Source organism: Pteronotus mesoamericanus, unplaced genomic scaffold, assembly GCF_021234165.1.
Source record: "Pteronotus mesoamericanus isolate MK-2021 breed Mesoamerican mustached bat unplaced genomic scaffold, CSHL_Meso_final contig_98, whole genome shotgun sequence".
NCBI lineage: Eukaryota > Metazoa > Chordata > Mammalia > Chiroptera > Mormoopidae > Pteronotus > Pteronotus mesoamericanus.
Window position 1 is genome coordinate 7,309,337 of NW_026555295.1, and position 23,461 is coordinate 7,332,797.

Genomic DNA, 23,461 nt, shown 5'->3' on the forward strand with positions numbered 1-23,461 from the left:
TTGCTCCATTTTGTGCTTCTGCCCCCTTGTCAAGTATTAGTTGCCCATATAGACCTGGGCTTATTTCTGGGCTTTCTATTCTGTTCCACTGGTCTATGGATCTGTTCTTGTGCCAGTAACAGATAGTTTTGAGTATAGAGGCTTTGTAATATAGTTTGATGTCCAGTATTGTGATCCCTCCTACTTTGTTTTTCTTTCTCAAAATTGTTGCAGGTATCCGGGGTCGTTTATGGTTCCATGTAAATTTTTGAAATGCCTGTTCTATTTCTGTGAAATACGTCATTGGTATCTTAATAGGGATTGCGTTGAATCTATAAATTGCTTTGGGTAGTATGGACATTTTGATGATATTAATTCTTCTAGTCCATGAGCATGGTATATGCTTCCATTTACTTGTGTCTTCCTTAATTTCTTTCTTCAATGTTGTACAGTTTTGTGCGTATAGGTCTTTTACCTCCCTGGTTAAAATTCCTAGTTACTTTATTTTTCTTGTTGCTATATCGAATGCTATTTTTTTTTTCTGATTTCTTCTTCTATTTCATGGCTGGTGTACAAAAATGCCTTTGATCTGGATATTGACTTTGTATCCTGCTGTTTTGCCGAATTCACTTATTAGGTTGAGGAGTTTTTTGGTAGAGTCTACAGTATTTTCTATGTACTCTATCATGTCATCTGCAATCAATGATAGTTTCCTCCTTTCCTATTTGGATGCCTTTTATTTCTTTTTCTTGTCTGACCACTGTGGCTAGGACTTCCAATATGATGTTGGAAAGAACTTGTGAAAGCGAACATCCTCGTCGTGGTCCCGATCTTAGTGGGAAAGCTTTTAGTTCTTGCCCATTGAGTATGATGTTGGCTGTAGGTTTTTCATATATGGCCTTTGTTATGTTGAGGAATGCCCCATTTTTTCCCATTTTTCTGAGTGTTTTGGTCATAAATGGGTGCTGTACCTTATCGAATGCTTTTTCTGCGTCTATCGAGATGATCATGTGGTTTTTGTCCTTTCTTTCATTTATGTGATGTATTACATTTATTGACTTGCATATATTGAACCATCCCTGCATGCCTGGGATGAATCCCACATGATTGTGGTGGATAATCTTTTGAATGTATTGCTGGATGCGGTTTGCCAATATTTTTTTGAGGATCTTAGCATCTATGTTCATCAGCGAAATTGGCCTGTAGTTTTCTTTCTTTGTAGGGTCTTTATCTGGTTTTAGGATTAGGGTGATGCTGGCCTCATAAAAAGAGTCTGGGAGTCTTCCTTCCTCTTGGGTTTTTCATAATAATATCACCACTGTTAATGTAAACTACTGAGAACATTCCAAAACTTTTTGCCTATGTTTTCTCATTTCTCTCCTCCCACTGTGATTGTCAGTCTGGTCAGTCTGTCCTCATCTGTCAGCGTTAGGCACCACAGGGCGGAGCAGTGCCTCCTGATGGCGGGACTATTGTGCCCTTATAGGCTGCTGTCACTAAGGGGAGTAGTCCACCTGAACAAAATGGAGATCATGGACTGGGGAAGAGTTGGCACTGGGATCTCTAATGCCTCTGTCTCCAGTTTCTCATCAGGGGTCTCTGGGCAGCTCTGTGACCCCTTCAGCCAGGGATCCACTATTTCAGCAAACCACTCTGCACTCGCACACCAGCTCACTTGCGCGCACGTGCCAGCCTGTGCAGGCGCCCCAGCTGGTCCGGGCACGCCTGTGCACAGGCCCAGGCAGGCACCCTCACTGGACCACGCAGGCTCGCCAGCACTGGTCAGTTTAGGACCTTCTATTGTGTGCTTTCTTGCTTTTGGCTTTTTGGGGGCATGGCCTGCCTGCACAAAATGGAGACTTCGGAAAGGGAAGGAGTCAGCTCCAGAACTCTCTAGTTAGTCCTGTCTCCAATCTCTCCCCAAGGATCTCTGGGCAGCTCTGTGACCCCTTTGGGATCCAGTATTTCGGTGGACCATGTTGTAATTGCGCACCTTCCTAGCTGTATTTTATTTATATTATTAGAGCACATAGTCATTACATATAGTGCTCTCTTTTAACTCTCATCTAGTTCTCTGTAGGTTCTTGATTTTCTGTTTAGTTGAACTGTCTCCTTCATGTAGGGCTTTAAAGAGACTCAAAGCAATAATGTCACCAATGCCACATTATGAGAACATATTCATGATTATAATAAACATGTTTAGTTTCAACCCACTTTTTGCAAATGGTTTAAGACCTATGTGTATATTCATGTTTTTGCATGCAGATGTCCAGTTGTTCTAGCACTGCCTTATTGAAAAGACTGTTCTTTCTCCATTGAATCACTTTTACTCTTTTGTGAGATACAGGAAGTGGGTCTATTTCTGGGTTCTCTATTATGTTCCATTGATACATTTCTCTTTTCTTTCATAAAATAACTTTTTCACATTATATTGACTGTTACAATAAATAGATCCATGGATTAGAAGATTTTATTAATATAAGCATATAAGTTGATAACTTTCAGATACTAAAAATAATGCATAAGAGAATGTTTATACCTCCTACTAGATATGTCTGTTTTTCTAAGCTTGTAAGACATTTCTATATTTATCCTGTATACAAATGTCAGATTTCATTGAAAGTTATTAAAAATAAGAGATGTATCCATTTCAAAAGAACTATTGCTATCTTATTTTTAGTTGATATATTTGGATAAGTAAAGATGTGTAATGAACTCTTCATTCACTGCTTATTGGAAGTAACTTAGTAACTCACTATGCAGAGCAACTTAGAAACAGTTAATATGGTTGGAGGTGTGAGTCCCTTATACTAAGAAAAATTGGCCCACCTGCACAAAGACACGTACAGTAATGTTCATAGCAATATGGTTTTTAATAGCAAAATAAATTAGAAACAACTATATGTCTAGGAACAGGAGAATAAAAATCTGTTTTGTAGTGTGGTATTCAGAAGGTGGAATACTAAACAGAAGTTGAAATGAAGGAGCTAGAGTTATGTGATTAAATCTCAAAAGAAAAGTTGAGCAAAAGGGAATAACAGTGTGATACAGAGTAATAACATTTATATGAAATTTTAAAAGATTCAAAACAATGCTAAATATTATTCAGGATAGTTCTAGATTGATGTTGTAATAGTACAATAGGAATAAATACCAAATTAATAACAGCAGTACCTCTGGGGAGAAAAGGGAAGGGAATGAGATTTGGCAGGTTTCAACCATATCTATTTTTTTTCAAGATTTTATTTATTTTATCTTTAGAGAGAGGGGAAGAGAGGGAGAAAAAAAGGAATAGAAATATCGATGCATGGGAGATACGTCGATTGGTTGCCTCTCTCATGCCCCCAGTTGGGGACCAGGCTCACAGCTCCAGGAATGTGCCCTGTCTGGGAATCAAACCAGCGACTTTTTGGTTCATAGGCTGGCACTGAATCCACTGAGCCACACCAGCCAGGCTGAGTATCTGATATTTTATTTCTTTAGGAAAATTGTAGTAAAGGGATAATATTTCATAAAGCTGTTTTCACATTTATTATATCTTTCATGTGTCTGTTGAATGTTTCACCATAAAGAATTAAAAATAAAGTATGCCTTTTATCTTAAAGATTTCTGAAAAGTGAGGGGGAAGAATTTAGATTTAAGAATAAATTCTAGTAATAAGCTAGAATTTTGGCTGCTACATAATCTTTTTTTATTTGAGAGAGAGAGAGGAAGGGAGGGAGAAAAAAGATTTATTGTTCTAATCAGGGATTGAACCTTCAACCTTGGCATATTGGGATGATACTCTAACCAAGTGCTTTACCTGGCCAGGGCACTGCATAATCTTTTAAATAACCTCATTACCAACTGGTAAAAGTTTTCAGTTCCAGAAAAGGAAACTTTAAATAAATTTTTTCCTGATGTATATATTGGATGATTTTATAGGGGTCATAATAAGTACCCTCTAGCTAAAGCATGAGAATTTTGAGCCTATTTCCAGTTCACTGTGATTGCTTTTCTGATTTTTGTGCTTTCTTAATTTTAAAATGTCTTCCAGAGAAGGTATCAATCGTATTGACTATGTATACCTTTCCTTCTGTATACTGTATTTCCTTTGATGACTTTTGGATCAGTTCTATTTTCTCAAATACAGATAAAAAAATCATCTCAGTGTGCATTTTTTTCAACTAGTTACAACCTTAAAGCTGACTAATTTAAACTTGACTGAAACAATTGACTTTAACCAACTTGTTTATTCTTGAAATTGGGAAATTCCAAGACCTTCAGGACCCCGAAAGTCTATATCTTTTCTGCTCTTTCTTTGCTTGAAATTTTCAAGTCAACACACAGTTTTGTTTTGTTTTGTTTTTAAAAGCAAAGCAACAAAAATAAACCATTGAGCCTTGGTCATCCATGTCTCAGCTGGTATCACAATCTCACTTCATTGGCTACTTCTAACATTGCACAGCCTGTGGTTTAGCTAAAACACCACCTGTGTTTCTGTGCGTTTAACTTCCTTTTACCTTCTTATTACCTTAGAATTAAAGCAGGGACCTTCCCTTCAGATTCTCACTTAGACTTTTAGCAGGTTACCACACATTGTGGAAGTCTTTATTTTCCATCCCTTAATTATCTAAAATTGTTCTTCCCATTCTCATTGTTCACCTTTTCACTATGCTTTTGTTAGAAAGCTTTTACCTTTTTTTTTTTTTTTTAAATCATAGGCAGTCCCACTAGAATTCTAATGATCAGTTCCTGAAACTCCTGGTATATATTTTAAGATTCTTTGAAGAGTTACTAGACTTCAGAATTCACTAAATCTGTAGTTGAAGATAGGATTCAAATCAAGAACTCAAAACTTGCTAAAAGAGTAACTCTTAACATGCTCATTACAAGAAAAAAAATTTGTAACTAAGTATGGTGATAGATGTTAACTAGATTGAGGTTATCATGTTGCAATGTATACAAATATTGAATCATTATGTTCTATACCTGAAACTAATATAATGTATGTCAGTCATACCTCAATTAAAAAAGAGAGAGAGGACAGACCAAGACCATTCTCTGAGAAAAGGGAATTCCTGATCATGATGTTTTTAGAGGATAACAATGAGCATGCCTCATAAAAGATAAGAGTAGACTTCAGATTCATCTTGCTAGGTTACATGAGTATCACCAACCACAGTCCTCTCTTATTGGATTCTTCTCTTCTCTGTGGTTTTTCTTCAGGGCATTGTCACTTAGCATTTTTCCCTTCAGTACACACCATAGATTTCATTTCTTTATCTTAGCAGTATATCTTGGCCTGATTATCTTGTGACTAATACTTCAATCAAAGTTCATTTTGGGAGGAAAATCTGCCCGCACAAATATAAGATGAGAGAAGTCTTAGCCTGTGCAAGTTTGGATTTTAAAAAGTCTGTGTTCTTTCTTAGTATTTTGCAATAGCTACATAACTTGTATTTGGTGTTTTCAGCTTATTTGCAAATGACCTGCTAATAGAACGTGTTATACCTAGAAAATGTATTAACACATTTTTACCACATTGTTCTTCAGTCAATAGGTTATACTTTAACAACTTTTTTTTGTCCTTATTTACTTGTTACTCTTAGAAAACCCCGTTTTTGACTGGACTCAGACTTAGAGGTAGAATCTCTCAGAGAGGACAGCATATGTCTCTTGATAATCTGTTCCCGGCATTTTTCATTGGCCGCCTCCATCCTCTTAGCCAAAAGTTTCACGTATTCTGCAGCCTCTTCCTTATTTTTCTTAGTACGCTGTTCCTTCACAGCAATATACCGATGTTTGTGTTGCAGTACACTTGGAGTAACAAGACGTTAAATCTTAGGTGCTTTGGTCCTAGGGTTCCTACCTTCTTTGTTAAGGGCTTTCTCGCAACATATTGGTGGACATCGTCTTCTTTAGAGAGGTTGAAGAGTGTGTGGATTCTGCTAGCTCTTTTGGGCCCCAGGTGATGGATGAGGCACAGTAGTATCAGTGAGACCAAGAATATCTTTCTCCCCTTTTTTCACAATGACTAAGTTGAGGACACTGAGATTGGCATCCTCAGTGCAACCCCAAACAGATTTGTGCTTTCTCTCTCCAGTCCCTGGTCTGTAACAGGAGTGCCCATTGCTCAGCAAAGGGCAGATACAGCCATGCATCAGGGCACCCTGCTTCATGGGGAAACATTGTTTATCATTCCCACTGCTGATCCGAACCACATAACCCTTCCATTCTTCATCCAGAACATCAGCAGCAACTTCTGTGGCCATATGCTTCTCATAAAAGGGACAAAGTTTGTGTACATTGTTCACTTCAATGAGTTTCTGGCAGCTGGTGGTTGGGAAAGAGATGTTCACCTCATCCTGAAGCAGCCAACCACTTCTGAGGCATCTCAAAAAAGAGCTAATACGTTTTTTAAAAGGCTTCTGGAAATGTAGATGTAACTGTTCCTTTTCATAATCTTGGTCTATCACATTAGCATTTTCTTAGAAAAACTGAAAGACTAAATTTCCTTCTGCATCCTATTGCTCATTTTTATTGATGATAGTGTTTTTCTCTCTGCTTGTATGTAAAATGTCTTGCGTCTAATTCTAATTGGAAGCCCAGTCCATTTTCCTTTAAATTAAAAATATTAATATCACAATTAGATAACATCCAAATGTCATTTCAGTATTTTTCATTGACCAAAACTTTTGCATTAGGTTCTATGCTGGGTCAGTGAAATTGTTTATAAACATATCCCTGTGTAGATTTACTGTCACTCATACATAATACTCATTGTTTATTTTTATATGGTACATGATACCTTTATCACGGCAGTACCTTTATACGCAGATTTATTATTTTCATAGACTGAAATGTTTCTTTTTTTAATTAATTTATTTTTCCAAATACATTTGTCTCTGCCTTCCCCCCTGAAATGTTTCTTTTCTAATAATATTGATATATTTTAAAATCACATAAGTATCAACTTAGATAAATTCAAAAATCATGAAATTAAGTATGAGCTTTGTATGTCTTATTTAAAATGTATTAATTCAGTAGTGTTTATTGAGCTACTGTCATGTAGACACAGTGCTAAATATTGTAAATAAATGAAATCAGTTTCATATTAACTTCCAAGCCACATTTTTTTCTCTGCTTAAAATTGTATTCCACATTTATAGTATACAACTACAGGGGTGAGCAAAAGTAGGTTTACAGTTTTGACTACACAAAACACAAGAATGTATTCTTGTATTATTATTCATTTATTATTGTGTTACTTGTGTTACAATTGCAAACCTACTTTTGCCCACCTCTGTCCATAGTGTCAGCCATAAATTCTAAATAGCCAGACCTGGGGTTTGTTGAGGAAAAGTATCTCTCATTCTTTTTATCTGCAATCTTGGCCAAAGAATCCAGGATTTTCTCTTCGGAAAAAATAGTAGCCACTTGTCATATTGGGGGCTCCTCTGTCCCCTGCATATTAGGTACATTATTTTTAATTCACATGGCAATTCTCTAACGCAGGTTAATAAATCCTCACTTTACTGTTGAGAAATCTACAGTTCCAAAATGTTAGTTTGCCCAAGATCACAGAGCTGTCTTTCACCAGAACTAGGAGTCAGACCTTGTTATATGCAGCTTCTGCCTTGTGGGGTTGCTTGTGGTTGTTGTACAGGATCAGGTCCAACTTGGAATTAAATTCTGAACCTAACTATATCAAATACTTTTAAGCATACAGGTATTTTGGATTTTAATGCTAATGTCACTTTATTATATTTTAAGAGTCATATAAACTTGACCCTGTCTGTTCATGACAATATAGTACTTTCAAAAGATTCCATGGAACATCATAAAACAAACAAAGTTTTTCTTTTCAGGTCAAAAACTAGCAGTAATGTTTTGTGTTTGTATAATTTATCTTGTAAGGAAACAGTATAACTTTTATTTGCTTCATATTAGGGATGTTTTTACATGTATATTTACAAAGTATGCTCTTTATTTTCAGTACAACTCAGTCTAATAATAAAACATCTTTAAAAGAAATTAGCTTATTAAGAACTTTGCCTTTTAAACTTCCTCGGTCTTACAAAGCAAAGTTACCTATATTATTTGCTTTTTGACAAAAATAGCTCTGAACAAGTGTCCTTCTCATTCCTGAGGTTAACAGGCTCCACTGTCATTGCATAATTTGTCTCTTTGATCCCTTCACTTTTTTTTACTCCTCTCTCCTTGGTGGGATCCCTCCACCATGCTTCAGGTTCCTAATGCTTGTGGTTCTTCTCATTCCCTGTCTGATCGCATAGAGAAAGAGCTGTATATTCATGTAAACTTATTAGTTCCTGTGCTCATGAGGCAGTGTATCTTGCAGAGACTTGGTTTTTAGAGTCAGACAGATCTGTGTTCAAGACTACAGCTGTCGCTTGTTAACTTCGGGACCAAGGGCAACTTCTACCATCTCTCTGACCCTTATTTCCTTTATTTTTATAATGTACAATAGTTCCTCCTTATCCAAAATCTTGCTTTCTTCAATTTCACTTACGTGTGGTAACCTCAGTCTGAAAATATTAAATGGATAGCTCCAGAAATAAAACAGAATTCACAAGTTTTAAATTGCATGCCATTCCGAGGAGCGTGATAAAATCTGTGCCATCCCACTCCATCCTGCCTGGGACGTGAATCCTCCCTTTGTCTAGCATGTTTTGCATACTTTACCACTTGTTATCCTTTCAGTAGCTGTCTTGGTTATCAGATCGACTATCGAAGTATCACAGTGTTTACGTTCAAGTAACTGTTATTTTACTTAATAGTGGCCCCAAAGTGCAAGAGTAGTGATGCTGGCAATTTGGATATGCCAAAGAGAAGCCATAAAGTGCTTCCTTTAAATGAAAAGCTGAACATGGGAAAGAAAAAAAGTCTATGCTGAAGTTACTAAGATCTGTGGTAAGAATGAGTCTTCTACCCACGAAATTGCCTAATTTATAAATTAAACTTTTAAGTATTTATGTATAGGAAAATACATAGTATATATTGGGTCTGGTACTATCCACAGTTCAAGCATCCACTAGGAGTCTTGGAACATATTCCCTACAGATAAGGAGACACTACTGTAGACTGTAATAACTAACTTTGGAGTATTAAAAAAAGTTAAACAGTGTATGAAAAGTGATTAGCACAGGACCCTATTTTCTGCCTTATTATTGATGGGTTTATTGTTTATTGAAACTTATGCACATTGTGTTTTTTTTCTTTTTAATCTTTAAACTTTTATGGTAGCTTTAATTAGGCCATGTAAGACATTTTCCTCCCTTAAATGAATTGTAGCCATTTATTTGGAAAGACAGGAGGTCATCCTCTGACCTTCACTTGCTTTTTAGAGTTGTCTGGGATAGACAGCGGAGAAAAAGGTATACATGGAGTCCATAGTCTTACTCCCTAAACTGGCTCTGGTACCAATTCCTGTGTGTGTGGTTTCCCCACACCAATATACAACTCTTGGACACCAGCAGGGTATCCTACAAATCAACTCAATTCTGACACTATCTATTCAGAGATAGCATCAGAGTCCACAGGTTAAGGCTCCGTCCTACAAGACTACCCCCACCCCAAACTTCAGACCCCACTTGTAAGCCCAGGTTGTTATCTGCTTGTGGACCCACCTGCTACAGATTGGCAGTTCCCATGACCTCCTCCTTGGACTCTGGACATCAATCACAAATCCAGGTGTTACCTGTACTAATGCCAAGTGGTTATAAATCAGGTTCCCAAGACCCCCTCCTTGGACTTGATTAATTTGCTAAAGCAGTTCACAGAACTCAGAGAAACATTTTACTTACTAGAATCACCAGTATATTATAAAAGGATCTAACTCAGGAACAGCCAGATGGAAGAGGTGCGTAAGGCAAGGCATAGGAAAAGGTGTAGAACTTCCATACCCTCTACGGGTCCTTTCCGGTTTTTATGGAGGCTTCATTACGTAGGCATAGTGGATTACATCATTAGCCATTGATTCAGTCTCCACCCTTTTCCCTCCTTGGATGTCAGGGTGTGGGACTGAAAGTTCCAACCCTCTAATCAACAAGGTTGGCTCCATTGCAACAAGTATCAATTCTTGGGTGCTTTCTAAAACTCACCTCATTAACGTAACAAGAGATATCTTTATGACTCTCAATACTTAGGAAAGATCCCAGGGTTTAGGGAGCTATGAGCCAAGAACTGTTGACAAATACCAAAGATATATGAAAAATATATTTTTGCCATTTGAATGACCAAATATATATGTATTATTTTTTGTAAATCATAATACTACACTCCCCTTTTAACTTATTTCTTTTGGTAATACTACAGAGCTTATTGGAGAGAGTCTCGCTAACTTTGCAAATGAAGGCGCCTTGGATCCTTCTCCCTGGACCTTGAGCCTAACTTGTTCTATGCCTAGACTGCCATCTAGCTGGGCCCCTCCTTTGAGGCTGTCTGTATGAGTACAGGCCCTACTCAGAGTCACCTGGCCTTCTCAGTTTTCTTCCCTGAGGCTTCCTTTACAAAACTTTAAGCTGTCTGTAAGCATATCTTAACAGCATTAAAAAGTGCTTCTTTTTATTAAATTCATAGTTTTAAAAAGTTTATTGCATACCTACTACCAGTATAGCTTTTGGCTAGCTGCTACATGGACACAATAAAAAATAAAAAATAAAAAAAGAAAATAGATTTAAACCTCAGTGAAAAAAAAGACATATGAACAAGCCTTAGCAGTAAATAAAAAGCCAAAGTCACCAGAGAGTCATTGGCCAAGTTGGAATGGGGAAATGGGTAAGGAGATGAGATCCCAGGAAGGAAGAACACTGCCTACCTGGAAGGAATCTAGAAACTGAGATACATCTGATTTTGTTCTAAGAAGGGTGAGTGTAGTTGGGAAGAAAAATTGAGTGAAACTGTTACAGACAAACTGAGGCATATTAAAAATTTTAAGAGTGTATTTGAGCAAAAATCCATTCCAGTCAGATAGCGCCAAACTCAAGCCAGTAGGAGCGCTCCACAGACAGAAGCCAGGGGAAAGATTTATAGAGATAGTGCAAAAACAAAGAAAGGAAATTATTTGACTGGCTGTAGCTTAAAACCTGACTGGTTATCATTCACATTTTGATTTTTAGCCTTGAGACATTTACAAGCTTAGATTTTGGTTTGCTTGAGTAGGCCACCATGACATTTTAGCCTATTCAGTCTTAGGGCCTTCTTATTTAATTAATTTCACAAGCTACAGAGCTGGGAAAATGCAAGGCAGGTTTTAGTTTGAACTCAGAGTAATAAGGGGAAACTGTATGAGTTAGCACTAGAATTTACAAGTCAGATCCTGTCCTTCCTTTGCTTTTGACTTCTCACCTCATTTGGAGAAAAAGCCAAAGTCCATTCAAAGTAGCCTATAAGCTACTACAGAATTTTTTCCCCTCCCCCAATTCCCACTACTTTCTTCCTTGCTCTCTCTTCTCTTCTCTAACCAGGTCTATCTATTGTATTCCTTTATCAGGCCACGAGCCCCACCTCAGGGTGTTTGTTTCAGCTCTCTTCTCCTAAGTGGCTGCATGGCTCACCTTTCACTTCTTTCAGGTCACCTTCATTAGAAAACTCTGTCCTCACTTCTCTGTATAAACTCTCCTCCCCATTCCTGCCGCTCCTCATTCTACTTACTTTGCTTTATTTTTCTTCATTGTACTTAGTGGTGGAATGTATTGGGACATGGACCTAAACCACCGCCTGTGCAGGAACAAAGAAGGTATAGTCACTGGCTGAATACCTGACCACAAGATTCCCTGTATCAGAAGCTGAGGCAGAGCCGCTTTCTCATTGCCCCCTTCCCTCTCCCTTCAACTTTCTACAGAATCAGCCCTCCCTAATCAGATACTCAGGACACCAGGAGCAGGTGAGCAAGGTGACTCACCCTCGCTGGGGGTCTGCTACATACCTTAAAAGCTTTTCTACCCTTTCCCTTGGGGCTGTCCTCTGTTCCAACCGTCCCCTGGTTGCAGAGTTCCTCCTTGAATAAAAGCCCTTAATTGGACTTTTCTGGCTCCGGGTCCTTTCTTAGCCACCTCGGCTACCTAGCACTTAGAAAGTATGTATATAGGATCACTAACATCCTAAGAATGTTGGGTTTGTTTGTTTTTTTGTGAATTGTTGCCTTGTCTTCAGCGATTAGAGTGTGTGTTCTCTGAGGGTGAAGACTTATTGTTGTATCCCCAGATCCGAGGACCATTGCCTGACACATACTGAAATATTTACTACACCAAAAAGAAAAACAAAGAAAGAGTGAGGAGAGAAGGAGTTTCTGTATGGGTCCTATAGGCTTTTGCATTCCAGGAAGGGAAATAAAAATTTAACTCATTAGTCAGTGGGTAGCCAATGATCAGTTTAAAAGGGAGAGTGGGAGCAAAGTCTTTTAGTTGAGAAAGATTCAGTTGGTGATAATGTTTAGGATGGATTTTTTAGTAAAATTTACATCAACTCCCTTTCACTTCCACAATCCAGCGTTATTTATGTGCTTTAAAAAACAACAACAACAATAACAACGACAAAACAAACAGCCCTGGCCTGTGTGACTCAGTTGGTTGAGGCATGGTCCCATAAACTGAAATGTCAGTCAGAGCGGGTTTGATTCCCAGTCTGGGCACATGCTTAAGGTGCGAGTTTGGTTTCTAGTACGAGAGACAACATGAGAGAAACATTGATGTTTCTCTCCTCTCTCTCTCTGTTTCCCTCTCTCTAAAATCAGTGAGCTTGTCCTCGAGTGATGATAAAAAAACACAAGCAAAAAAACCCTTTGAATTTTGAAATCATTTTACTCCCAACAAACTGCTAAAATAATTGCTGAAATTGTTAAAAGCTAATTCCCTTCTTGTATTTTCCCCCCAGTTTGCCCCAATGACAGTATTTGCGACAAATACTACATACATTAATTACCACAATACATTGTCAAATTCAGGAAAATGACCTTCATACAATACTAGTAACTCAGTTGGAATTTATCAGATTTTACATGCACTTTTGTGAGTTGCATGTGTAGAAAATTAATGAACTTTTATCATGTGTTTTAAGTTCTGCATCTGATTTTGAAGATTTTGACAGTGTTAGAAAATATTTAAAGCTATTTTAATACTACTCTTCAGGTTTATGGTCTCCCACATTTATATATGAATAAACTGAATGTCCTGTTGTTTTATGTTTTTAATTCTTCTGCCTAGATATTTTTAAAGTATATTTTATTGATTATGTTATTATAGTTGTCCCAATTTTTCCCCCTTTGCCACCTTCTACCTGGTATGCTCCTTCCTTCCAGCAATCCCCTACTTAGTTCATGTCCATGGGTTGTGCATATAAATTCTTCGGCTTCTCCTTTTCTTGTACTATCCTTAACATCCCCCTGTCTATTTTATACTTCCAATTATGCTTTTTAATCCCTGCACCTTTTTCCCCATTTTCCTCCTTCCCCTTCCCAGCTGATAACCCTCCAAATGATCTCCATATCCATGATTCTGTTCCTGTTCTGGCTGTTTGCTTTTTCCCCCTTTTTTTAGATTCAGTTGTTGATAGCTGTGAATTTGTTGCCTTTTTAATGTTCATAGTTTTGGTCTTCTTTTTCTTAAATAAGTCCCTTTAACATTTCATGTAATAATGGCTTGTTGATGATGAACTCCTTTAGCTTTACCTTGTCTGGGAAGCACTTTATCTGCCCCTCCATTCTAAATAATAGCTTTGCTGGACAGAGTAATCTAGGTTGTAGGCCCTTGCTTTTCATCACTTTAAATACTTCTTGCCAGTCCCTTCCTGCCTGCAAGGTTTCTTTTAAGAAATTAGCTGATAGTCTTATGGGAACTGCTTTGTAGGTAACTTTCTGCTTTTCTCTTGATGCTTTGGAGATTCTCTCTTTATCTTTAACCTTTGGCATTTTAATTATGATGTGTCTTGGTGTGGTCCTTTTTGGGTTCAACTTGTCTGAGGCTCTCTGTGCTTCCGTGGCTTATTATATGCCTATTTCCTTTGCCAAATCAGGGAAGTTTTCTTTCATTATTTTTTCAAATAAGTTTCCAATTTCTTGCTCTTCCTCTTTTCCTTCTGGCATCCCTATGATTCAGATGTTGGCACGTTTGGAGATGTCCAGGAGTCTTCTTATACTTTCCTCTTTTTTTTGAATTCTTGTTTCTTCTTTCTGTTTTGATTGAATGTTTATTTCTTCCTTATGTTCCAAATCATTGATTTGAAACCTAGCTTCCTTCCCTTCACTGTTGGTTCCCTGTAGATTTTTCTTTATTTCACTCATTTCTTACCTTATGTGTTTTCCATACTCAGTGAGTTCTTTAAGCATCCTGATCACCAGTGTTTACAAGTATTGTAAATTAACAAGTATTGACAATTCAAATTACTTACCAGGTCTTAATTTTTCATTTTAAAACCAATCATTACATTGTTATTTTTCCTACCTAACCCTTTTTTTCTACTTAACCCTTCATGTCCTTTCTGATAATGAAATATTTCTAGGAGACTGTTAATAGGGTTATAAAGCCTTTTCCTTTATCTATGCTGCCCTACTAATTAGAAATGTATTTTTGGTAAATAACTTACCAATAGTTTCAGAATTGGGAAGGATAATGGGTGGAAAAGAGATGAGCTAAATTCTTTCAAGTTTTTGATTCATCCTTTTAAAAATCAAACTCCTAAAGGTTTTAGATATTCTGTTAACTATTATTTCACTAAAAACCTACCTTACTTGTTTTTATATACTGTGGTACATATTTGTCTTTTAGTTATTTACAGACCTAAAACAAAGTGGTCAAGTTAAAATCTTATAGTTTAATTTCTATTATGTATGTGGTATATATTTACATATGTGTTCTATGTGATTATACACACACATACTTATATATTGCTAATGTTTAAGCTGATAATTGATGTTCTTCATTAGGATGCTGGATTAATATATAGGCATATGTGTGACAGCTGAAGAAAAACCAAGTTCTTTGTGAACATACTTCATACATTTCTTTCAGGTTCTGAGTTCTGTACGCACAGAATGGGATCCACTGGATGTTTGCTTTGGCACCAAACAGACTTGCCAGGTGTTGACAGTGGAGCACTCCATCAGTGGAGACAAAGAGCCTATGGCTGACAGCTGCATCTATGAATGTGTTCGGAACAAAATTCAGTGTGTCTCAGTCACCAGAATACCACTAAGATCCAAGGCCATTAGCTGTTGCAGGAATGTTACTGAAGACAAACTGATTCTGGGCTGTGAGGATTCTTCAGTAATTCTTTATGAAACTCATCGTAGAGTGACTCTTTTAGCTCAAGCTGAACTTTTGCCTTCATTAATAAGCTGCCACCCAAGTGGCACCATTCTGCTAGTTGGCAGCAACCAAGGAGAGCTACAAATTTTTGATATGGCTCTATCCCCTATTAACATCCAACTCTTGGCTGAAGACCGCTCACCTAGGGAGACTCTGCAGTTCAAAAAATTTTTTGATGTTTCCAGCAGCCTTGTTCAAATGCAGTGGGTAGCTCCTCAGGTTGTTTCTCAGAAGCCTGAAAGTGAGGACATCTACAATCTCCTCTTCCTCAGGTTTGACAGAGGACCTTTGGGTGTACTTTTGTTTAAACTTGGTAAGTCAAAGAAGCTGGTGAGTAAGTAAATTAAAGTGTTTATGGTGGTGATATCATAATTAATATAAACTATTTTTAGCATGTAGATTACCTCTTTGTCATCCCATAAATATGCTTGCCTTTGAAACATATCATATCATTTCCTTTGGAACTCTTTGAGAATGATTTTCCCAATGTCAAGGAACATCCTTCAATACCGTTGGGTGGTAATATTGATGAATTTGGAAATTGCACTAAGTATCCATTGTGATGAGTCAAAAGCCTGAACTTTTACATTTGATACTTTTTCAAAATAAACTGTCTACCAAAAAATTCCTTTAGAAGTAGGTATGTGAATATTTTAAAAGCATTTATTATGTCCATTAAAAAATTCTTTGTAGGACCATAATACTCTTTCTGTGAAAATTATTTTAGATTTTAGGTGTCCATTGCTTCCTAGATTGGAATTGTGTAAAACAAGTGTTTTAAAAAAAGGGAAAGCAGCCAACTGATGTGGCTCAGTGGACTGAGTGTTAGCCTGGGAACCAAGGGGTTGCTGGTTCAATTCCCAGTCAAGGCACATGCCTGGGTTGAGAGCCAGGTCCCAAGTAGGGGATGCTTGAGAGGCAACCACACACTGATGTTTCTCTCTCTCTCTTTCTCCCTTGCTTCCCTCTCTCTAAAAATAAATAAATAAAATCATTAAAAAGAAAAAAAGAAGGGAAAGCAAATGTTTAGTATTTGGTAAAGATTTTTTGCAACTTTTTTGTTTTCCTTTTTAGCTAAAAATATTCAAAAGGATTAAATATTATAGAAGTTATGTATTCATATAGCCCATTTCAACCAGGAAACTTTAAAACACAATCTCATTATTGTGATATAGTTGCTTTTTGTAGTTTTGCATTACCAGCTATACCCTGGAATATATGATATTCTTTAGGTAGTTTGTAAAATTAAAAATTTTTGATAAAACTTCACATAGGTTTTGAAAAACATATTTTAATTACTGCATATTATTGTTACTTGAAAACTTAGGAGAGCAAATACATTTAAAAACCCCTTATAGGATTTGGTTCTGTGGTACAAAATTAAGTTTTTGAAGACATTGTAGTGTTTATTAAATAGCTCTGTTTACTTTGTTTTTTTAATAAAAGACCTATTTGCCTTTGAAATTGAACACATGAAATAAATCTAGTGAAAATTTCTTGATTAACCTGAAAGATATGGATATAATTTGAGGGCTTTTTTTTCCTCACATAATAAAAATGCAACTAAATCTATTCATAATGTTAATATCGTCCAAGAAAAAAATGTTTGAAATCTCATTTATTATGAGATAATCCAGTTCTGCTTTGTCCTACTGCATTTTTAACAGTTGTATGTCTTCATATACAACACTCATTAAAGTGGATGTTAGATGTTTTGCATGTCTGTTAAAACACACACACACATACACATACATACACATACCCTATAAATTACTCAGTTACCTGTCAAACAGAAGGCTGTCTGCCCACATATACCTAGCTCTTCTTCAGCCTTCCCTTGTGGGCCTACTCACAACAGCTTTGCAAAAAGCACAGCTTTCTATTCCTATCTCTAGCACATTTGCCTTCTTACTAAAGTAAACAGGCTCTCAGTGTAGGGCTTTAGAGGGCTTCCTGCTAATTGCCAGCTTGTAAACTTAATTGGACTGTCTCCCAGGGCACTGTTCCTAAATCAATTAGGCAATGAGTTGGCTGTCACCTCTTTCAAAGAAGGTCTCTTGGAATAGAATTATCCAATAGAAGTCAAGTATTCAAATAGAAAGGTGATAACTCCTGCAATTGACATTTATCTTTTAAATTTTATTTTCAAATATGATTCTTACATTTTCTAGAATAAGGAAAATTTACAGCCATACAAACTCTTTAAAAGATCTAAATATGGAGTTTCCCAAGATTTTAAAAATGTGTTATAAAATTAATGTTTATTACAGATATTTTTCTGTAGGAAGAGTAGATTCCTTGAAACAGTAGATTCCAATTAACAGATCTTTTTTTTTTTTTTTAAAGAAAATCTTGTTTAAAGGACAGATTTTTCTTAGGCTCTGCTACTAAATACATCCAAAAATTTTAATATACTTCTTGAATTAACACAGTGCTGATTCTGGGCAGCCATGTGGAATTTTCATGTATAATTCAAGTTACTGCATATATAAACAGGTAGTTACATGTGCAGTTTCCCTACTGGGGAGCATTTATGAGATTTTTTTCATATGCTTGTTATGCAAGGCTTTGGAAAATTTGACATGAAAGGTGTAGCTTACAATTTAAGAAGCTGAGATAGATCATAGTTTAAAATAGAATGCTCTCATATGTAAACGTGGCAGTGGCTGGTGCCAGCATGCTAAGATTTTTGGAGTTTGACACTTAGAATAGGTCAGTTAGTATAATGTTGAAGGAAAACTCTGTTCCAAGGCTAGAGCTTCCATTCTAAATCCTTATAATCATCAGTCAAATGCATTGGGAATTTAAAGGTCATCACCACTGCTATTAGAAGAATTCTAAGAACATGTCTTTTTCAGGAGGGAGTTAGCCGTCATCCTCCCATATAGGAGGCAAGAAGTTATATTTTATACAAAACAGTATGTAATCACAATTTCTTTACTGACAATCACTATCCCATATTTCCATATACCGAGACTGAGATTAATTTTTTAAAAATTAGTCCCTCATTATACTATGGAAATATTAAAGCTTTTCCATTTTCATCAGTACCTTCTCTAATCCTTACCCCTCTCTTTAAACTCACATGATCAGCTCCCTGCCCCCTCAACAGATAATTTCACCTTTTAATTGGTTCATTAAGTTTATCAGCTTCTTAGTACCCGCTTATCCATCCATCCACCCATCCAACCAACCAACCACATATCTATATTTGCATAAATCTTTTTTATTTTTATTTTTTTATTTTTTTTATTGTTCAAATACATTTGTCTCCATTTTCCTGCCACCACTTTCCCCTGCCCCACCTACATCCCCTTCCCACTTCCTACCCTCAATCCTTTTTTCCTTTTATACTCACTGGAAGAGGAGCCTTTCCTCTTGTCCAAGACTGGTTCCACCACTTTTATTCTTAATCCCACAACATTCTGTTTGACCCCTTTACTTTGTGTTGCTCCCCATTCCCCACATAATTCTTCCTACATCAGCAGATACAGGCCCAAACCATACCTTAAAACAAACACATCTCTTCCTTAAAATTGTTTCCCCTCTGTTATTAATGAAATAAATACTCACCTTCCTATCGTAGTCAAACTCAATGAAATATTAGTGAACATTGACTTCCTCTGCCTCTTCACTTCTTTTTCACTCCTCACAGCCCCAAATTCTTGCTTCTGTCTTAAGTATTCTCCTGGAACTGCTCTTGGAAAGGTCACCCAGTGACTTTCTATTTGATGCATATATTTCTTTTATTTACTTGGTTACTTCTCAGCATTTGATGGAACCATTTTTAGCTTTTCTCCCCTTTTATACAGATTGAGAGTTTATTTTTAATTTCACTGTCCCATCTCTGACTGCAGCCCAGGCTACCCCTGAGTCCACATCCACATACTCACCTGGCTTGATGGATACCTCCTCTTGGATGTACACAAGTGCCTCAGACTCACCAAGTACAGACATGAAGTCATCATCTTTCTCTCCAAACCTACTTCTCTTCCTGCATTCTCCATATATATGGATGGTACAATTATTCAGATGGAATCCCAGGTCATGAGTCATCCGGGAATTCTCTCTCACCCTTAATGCCATATCAAATCAGAATTTCAATCCTGTCTTCTAAATGCTGTCAAAAACATGTTATTTTATTGAACCTCACTATCATTACCTTAATCTAGTTGTATCCTGTTCTCCTGTGATCAAGCAGTGGCCATCTATAATGTTCTGCCTACCAATGTTGCCATTTCAGCCCCCAGTTAATCTAACAGTGCAGATTTGGTCATGGATTCTCCAGCTTGAAGTCCTTCAATGGTTGCTCAGCCTTCATCTGCCTCTCAGGCTTAATCTCCCCAGCTGGGCTACACTAGTGTAGCTCCCCATTCACAGAACATACTCTCCCACTCTCTCCTTCCCATAGTGGTGCTGATAGTATTCCATCTACTGGCAGTGCCCCCACAATGCTCTCATAGAGCCTACAAAGTTGGGAAAGGTTAAATGTTCAAGTGGTAATATAAACAAGAAATAATTAAAGCTAACTTCTCTCACATAGGCAATATGTATGTCTGCACATGTGTGTGTGTCTGTTACTCTAAAAAGCAAGTAGTATTTTTCTCTTAGAACTTTTAGAAGAAGTGTTTTTTCTTCAAAAGAGTTATTTTATAGCAAATTATTTAAATATTATACTTTACCCAGGTGGTAATTAATTGCTGGAAAGAAATGTCAGATACTGTATTATATGCCCAAGTCATCTTAAAATTGGATCTTTTATCATTTGAAATGGACTGCTATTCCAGACAGCACTCTGTATTCTTCAAACTAGAGTGATGATGGATTTTTACATAAGTTTATTGAAGTATAACTTACATAAAATAAAATGTACCAATTTTAAATGTACAGGGAGTAGGTGTTAACAATGTGTATATCTTCATGATTACCACCACAACAGCATATAGAATGTTTTCATCACCCCCACTCAAAATTCTCTCGGGCCCATATGCAGTCAGTCCTCACAACCCTCAAACCTAAGGAGCATTGACCCACTTTCTGTTATTTCAGATTAGATTTGCTTTGTCTAGAATTTCATAGAAATAAACTAAAAAAATAGTTACTCTCTTCTGTCTTTCTACTTTCACTCGACAATTAATTGGTGGGAATCTTCCATATTGATGGGTATATCTGTAAATTTTCCTTTACTAAGTAGTATTCCATTATATAGATAAGACTACAATTTCTGTATCTTCTCACATGTTGATGGACATTTGGATTGTTTTCATATTTATGCTAATATCACTGAAATGCCACAGACTTTCATGTATAAGTCTTTGTATAGACACATATTCTAATTTGTCTTGAGAAAAACCTAGAAGTAGAATGGCTGGGCCACATGGTAAGTGTATGTTCAACTTAGGAAACTGTTTTGTGGCTCCAGATCCTCAGTCACACCAGGCATTAATGGTCTTTTTAATTTTAGCCATCCTAGTGGATGTGTAGTGACGCTAATTTGCATTTCCCTGATGAGTATTGGAGTTGAGCATCTTTTTATGTGCTTATTTGCCACATGTCTTCTCTGATGAAATATCTCCAAGTCTTTTGCCCACATTTAATTGAATTATTACTGAATTATAAGACTTTTTATATATTCTGAATATAAGTCTTTTGTAAGATATTAGTATTGTGAATATTTTCTCCTAGCGTAATTTACCTTTTCATTTTCTTTTTTTAATCCTTATTTGAGGATATGTTTATTGATTTTAGAGAGAGAAGAAGAGGGGGCAGAGAGAGAGAGATTGATTGCCTCCCGTACGCACCTCAATTGAGGATCAAACCTACAACCTAGGTATGGGCCCTGACCAGGAACTGAACCCACAATCTTTTGGTGTGCAGGATGACACTCTGACAAACTGAGCCACCCTGCCAAGGCTACCTTTACATTTTCTTAACAGCATGTTTCAGGTAGCAGAAGTCTTTTAATTTAATTAAATCTAATTTTTAAAATTCTATGTTTTATTGCCTGTGCTTTTTATGTCCTATTAAAGGAATCATTGTCTAATCCTGTTTTCTTCTAGAAGTTTTATGGTTTTGAGTTCTTACAGTTAGGTTTATTGTCTATTTCAACTTAATTTTCTGCATATGGTGTGAGGTATGGGTTGAAATTAAATTTTTATTATTTTTATTTTTGTTTAGACATGATTTTTATTCTTTTTTATTTTTTAATTAATTTTTTCAAATACATTTGTCTCTGCCTTCCCCCCACCACTTTCCCTTGCCCCCTCCCTACTCTCCCTCCCTCACCTTCCCCTTTGGTTTTGTCCATGAGACCTTGCTATTTGTTCCTTGACTTTCCCCTTCCCTTCCTTTTCCCCCGCCCACCCCTCTCTACTTCCCTCTTGTCTCTGTTGGTGTCTTTTCCTTTCAGTGTTGCTCGTCTTATTTTCCTTGCATCTTTGTATTGTTGGTTAGGTTCTGCTTATAGGTGAGATCATATGGTAAATTTTTAGTATGACTATTCAGTTTTTTCAGCACCAACTGTTGGAAAGATTATCCTTTCCTCATTAAATTACGTTGACCATATGTGTGTGTGCCTATGAATAGATTCTTTTCTCTTCTACCAATCTATATGTCTATATGTGAGTACCACCTTGTCATAATTACTGTGGTTTTATAGTAAGCCTTAAAATTAGGTTCTGTTAGTCCTCCAAGTTTGTTCTACTTTTTCAGAATTGTTTTGGCTACTCTAGATCTTTGGATTTCTATATAAATTTTAAAACTGACTTGTCAGTTTCTGCAAAAAGACCTCCTAGATTTTGATTGAGATTATACTGAATCCATAGATCAAATTGGGGAAAAATAACAATTTAACAATATTGAAGCTCTTAACCTATAAACACAGTCTCTTTCTCCTGTTATTCAGGTCTTCTTTAGTTTCTTTCAGCAGTGTTGATCTTGTACATGTTTTGTTCACTTTTCTGGGTGCTATCATAAATAGTATTTTTAATTACAGTTTTTAATCATTCATTGGGGTTATATAGAAATAAAAATTTAAAATATGACCACGTATCCTATAGCACTGTTAAACCCACTTGTTAGTAGTAACTTTCTTGTCAATTCCTTAGGATTTTCTACATAGATGAATATGATAACTGCAATTAGAAACAATTTTACATCTTCTTATCCAACATATATGTCCTTTTGTTTGTATCATTCCCTTGTGATACCAACATACCTTCCCTTGGGAGGCCATCCCTGCCTTGCTTCTGATCTGTGGTGAAAAGCATTTAATCTTTCACTCTGTAAGTGTGATGTTATTAGGGTGAAGATCTACTTCCATTCCTTGTCTGCTGAGATGTATTATTTTGAGTTTATGCTGAATTTTTTCAAGGGCTTTTTCAACATCTATTGAAATGATTATATATTTTGTCTGGTCATATGGTGAATTAAGTTGATTAGTTTTCAGATGTTTCAGCAACCTTGTGTTTGTGGAATCTCTCTTGTTTATGATAATTATCTTTTTTTAATGTGTGGTAGTTTTGCTAATATTTTGTTAAGGATTTTTGTATTTATTTATGTGAGATACTGGTCTGTACTTTTCCTTTTCCTTTAATGACTTTGTCGTTTTTGGTATTAGTGTAATGCTAACATCATGAAATGAGTTGGGAAGTGTTCCCTCCTCTTACATTTTGAGTTCTGTAGAGTTGATATTGTTTCTTATCTTAATATTTAAGAGAATTCACCAGTGAAGGCATCTGGACATGCAAGTTGTGTGTGTGTGTGTGTGTGTGTGTGTGTGTGTGTGTGTGTGTGTGTGTGTTGCAGTATTACTGTGTATGTGTTATGTATGTGTATGTAAAGGTTTTTTAACTGCAGATTCAAATCCAAATAATAAAGGGTCATTCAGCTTATCTATCTCTTCTTGAATGAGCTTTGATAGTTTTTTGTTCAATCACCATTGGATGAAGGAGAGAGAATGATGACTCAAACCTAGCAACCCTTCATAGTCTTAATGCCAAATACTAAGCTATTTCCCCAGTCTGCAACTGAATAGTGAACATCTCAGTTTGTCGAACTCCTAGGTATCAAGCTCGTGTGCCATTATGCACATAGAAAGGCTAAGCATTCATTAATTTAAAAACAAGTAGTTATTAAATATCCACAGTATTCCCCCCAGCTCACCAGCCCTTACTGCA

At 36.5% G+C, this 23,461-nt stretch overlaps 1 protein-coding gene across 1 annotated transcript in view; it reads left to right on the forward strand.

The window, feature by feature from the left end:
* WDPCP (WD repeat containing planar cell polarity effector) overlaps positions 1-23,461 on the forward strand; it is a 357,672-nt gene that overhangs the window by 143,084 nt on the left and 191,127 nt on the right. Inside the window, exon 10 of the mRNA XM_054586899.1 lies at positions 14,988-15,597. Coding sequence (XP_054442874.1) covers positions 14,988-15,597 — 610 coding nt within the window. The remainder of the gene's footprint in view (positions 1-14,987; positions 15,598-23,461) is intronic.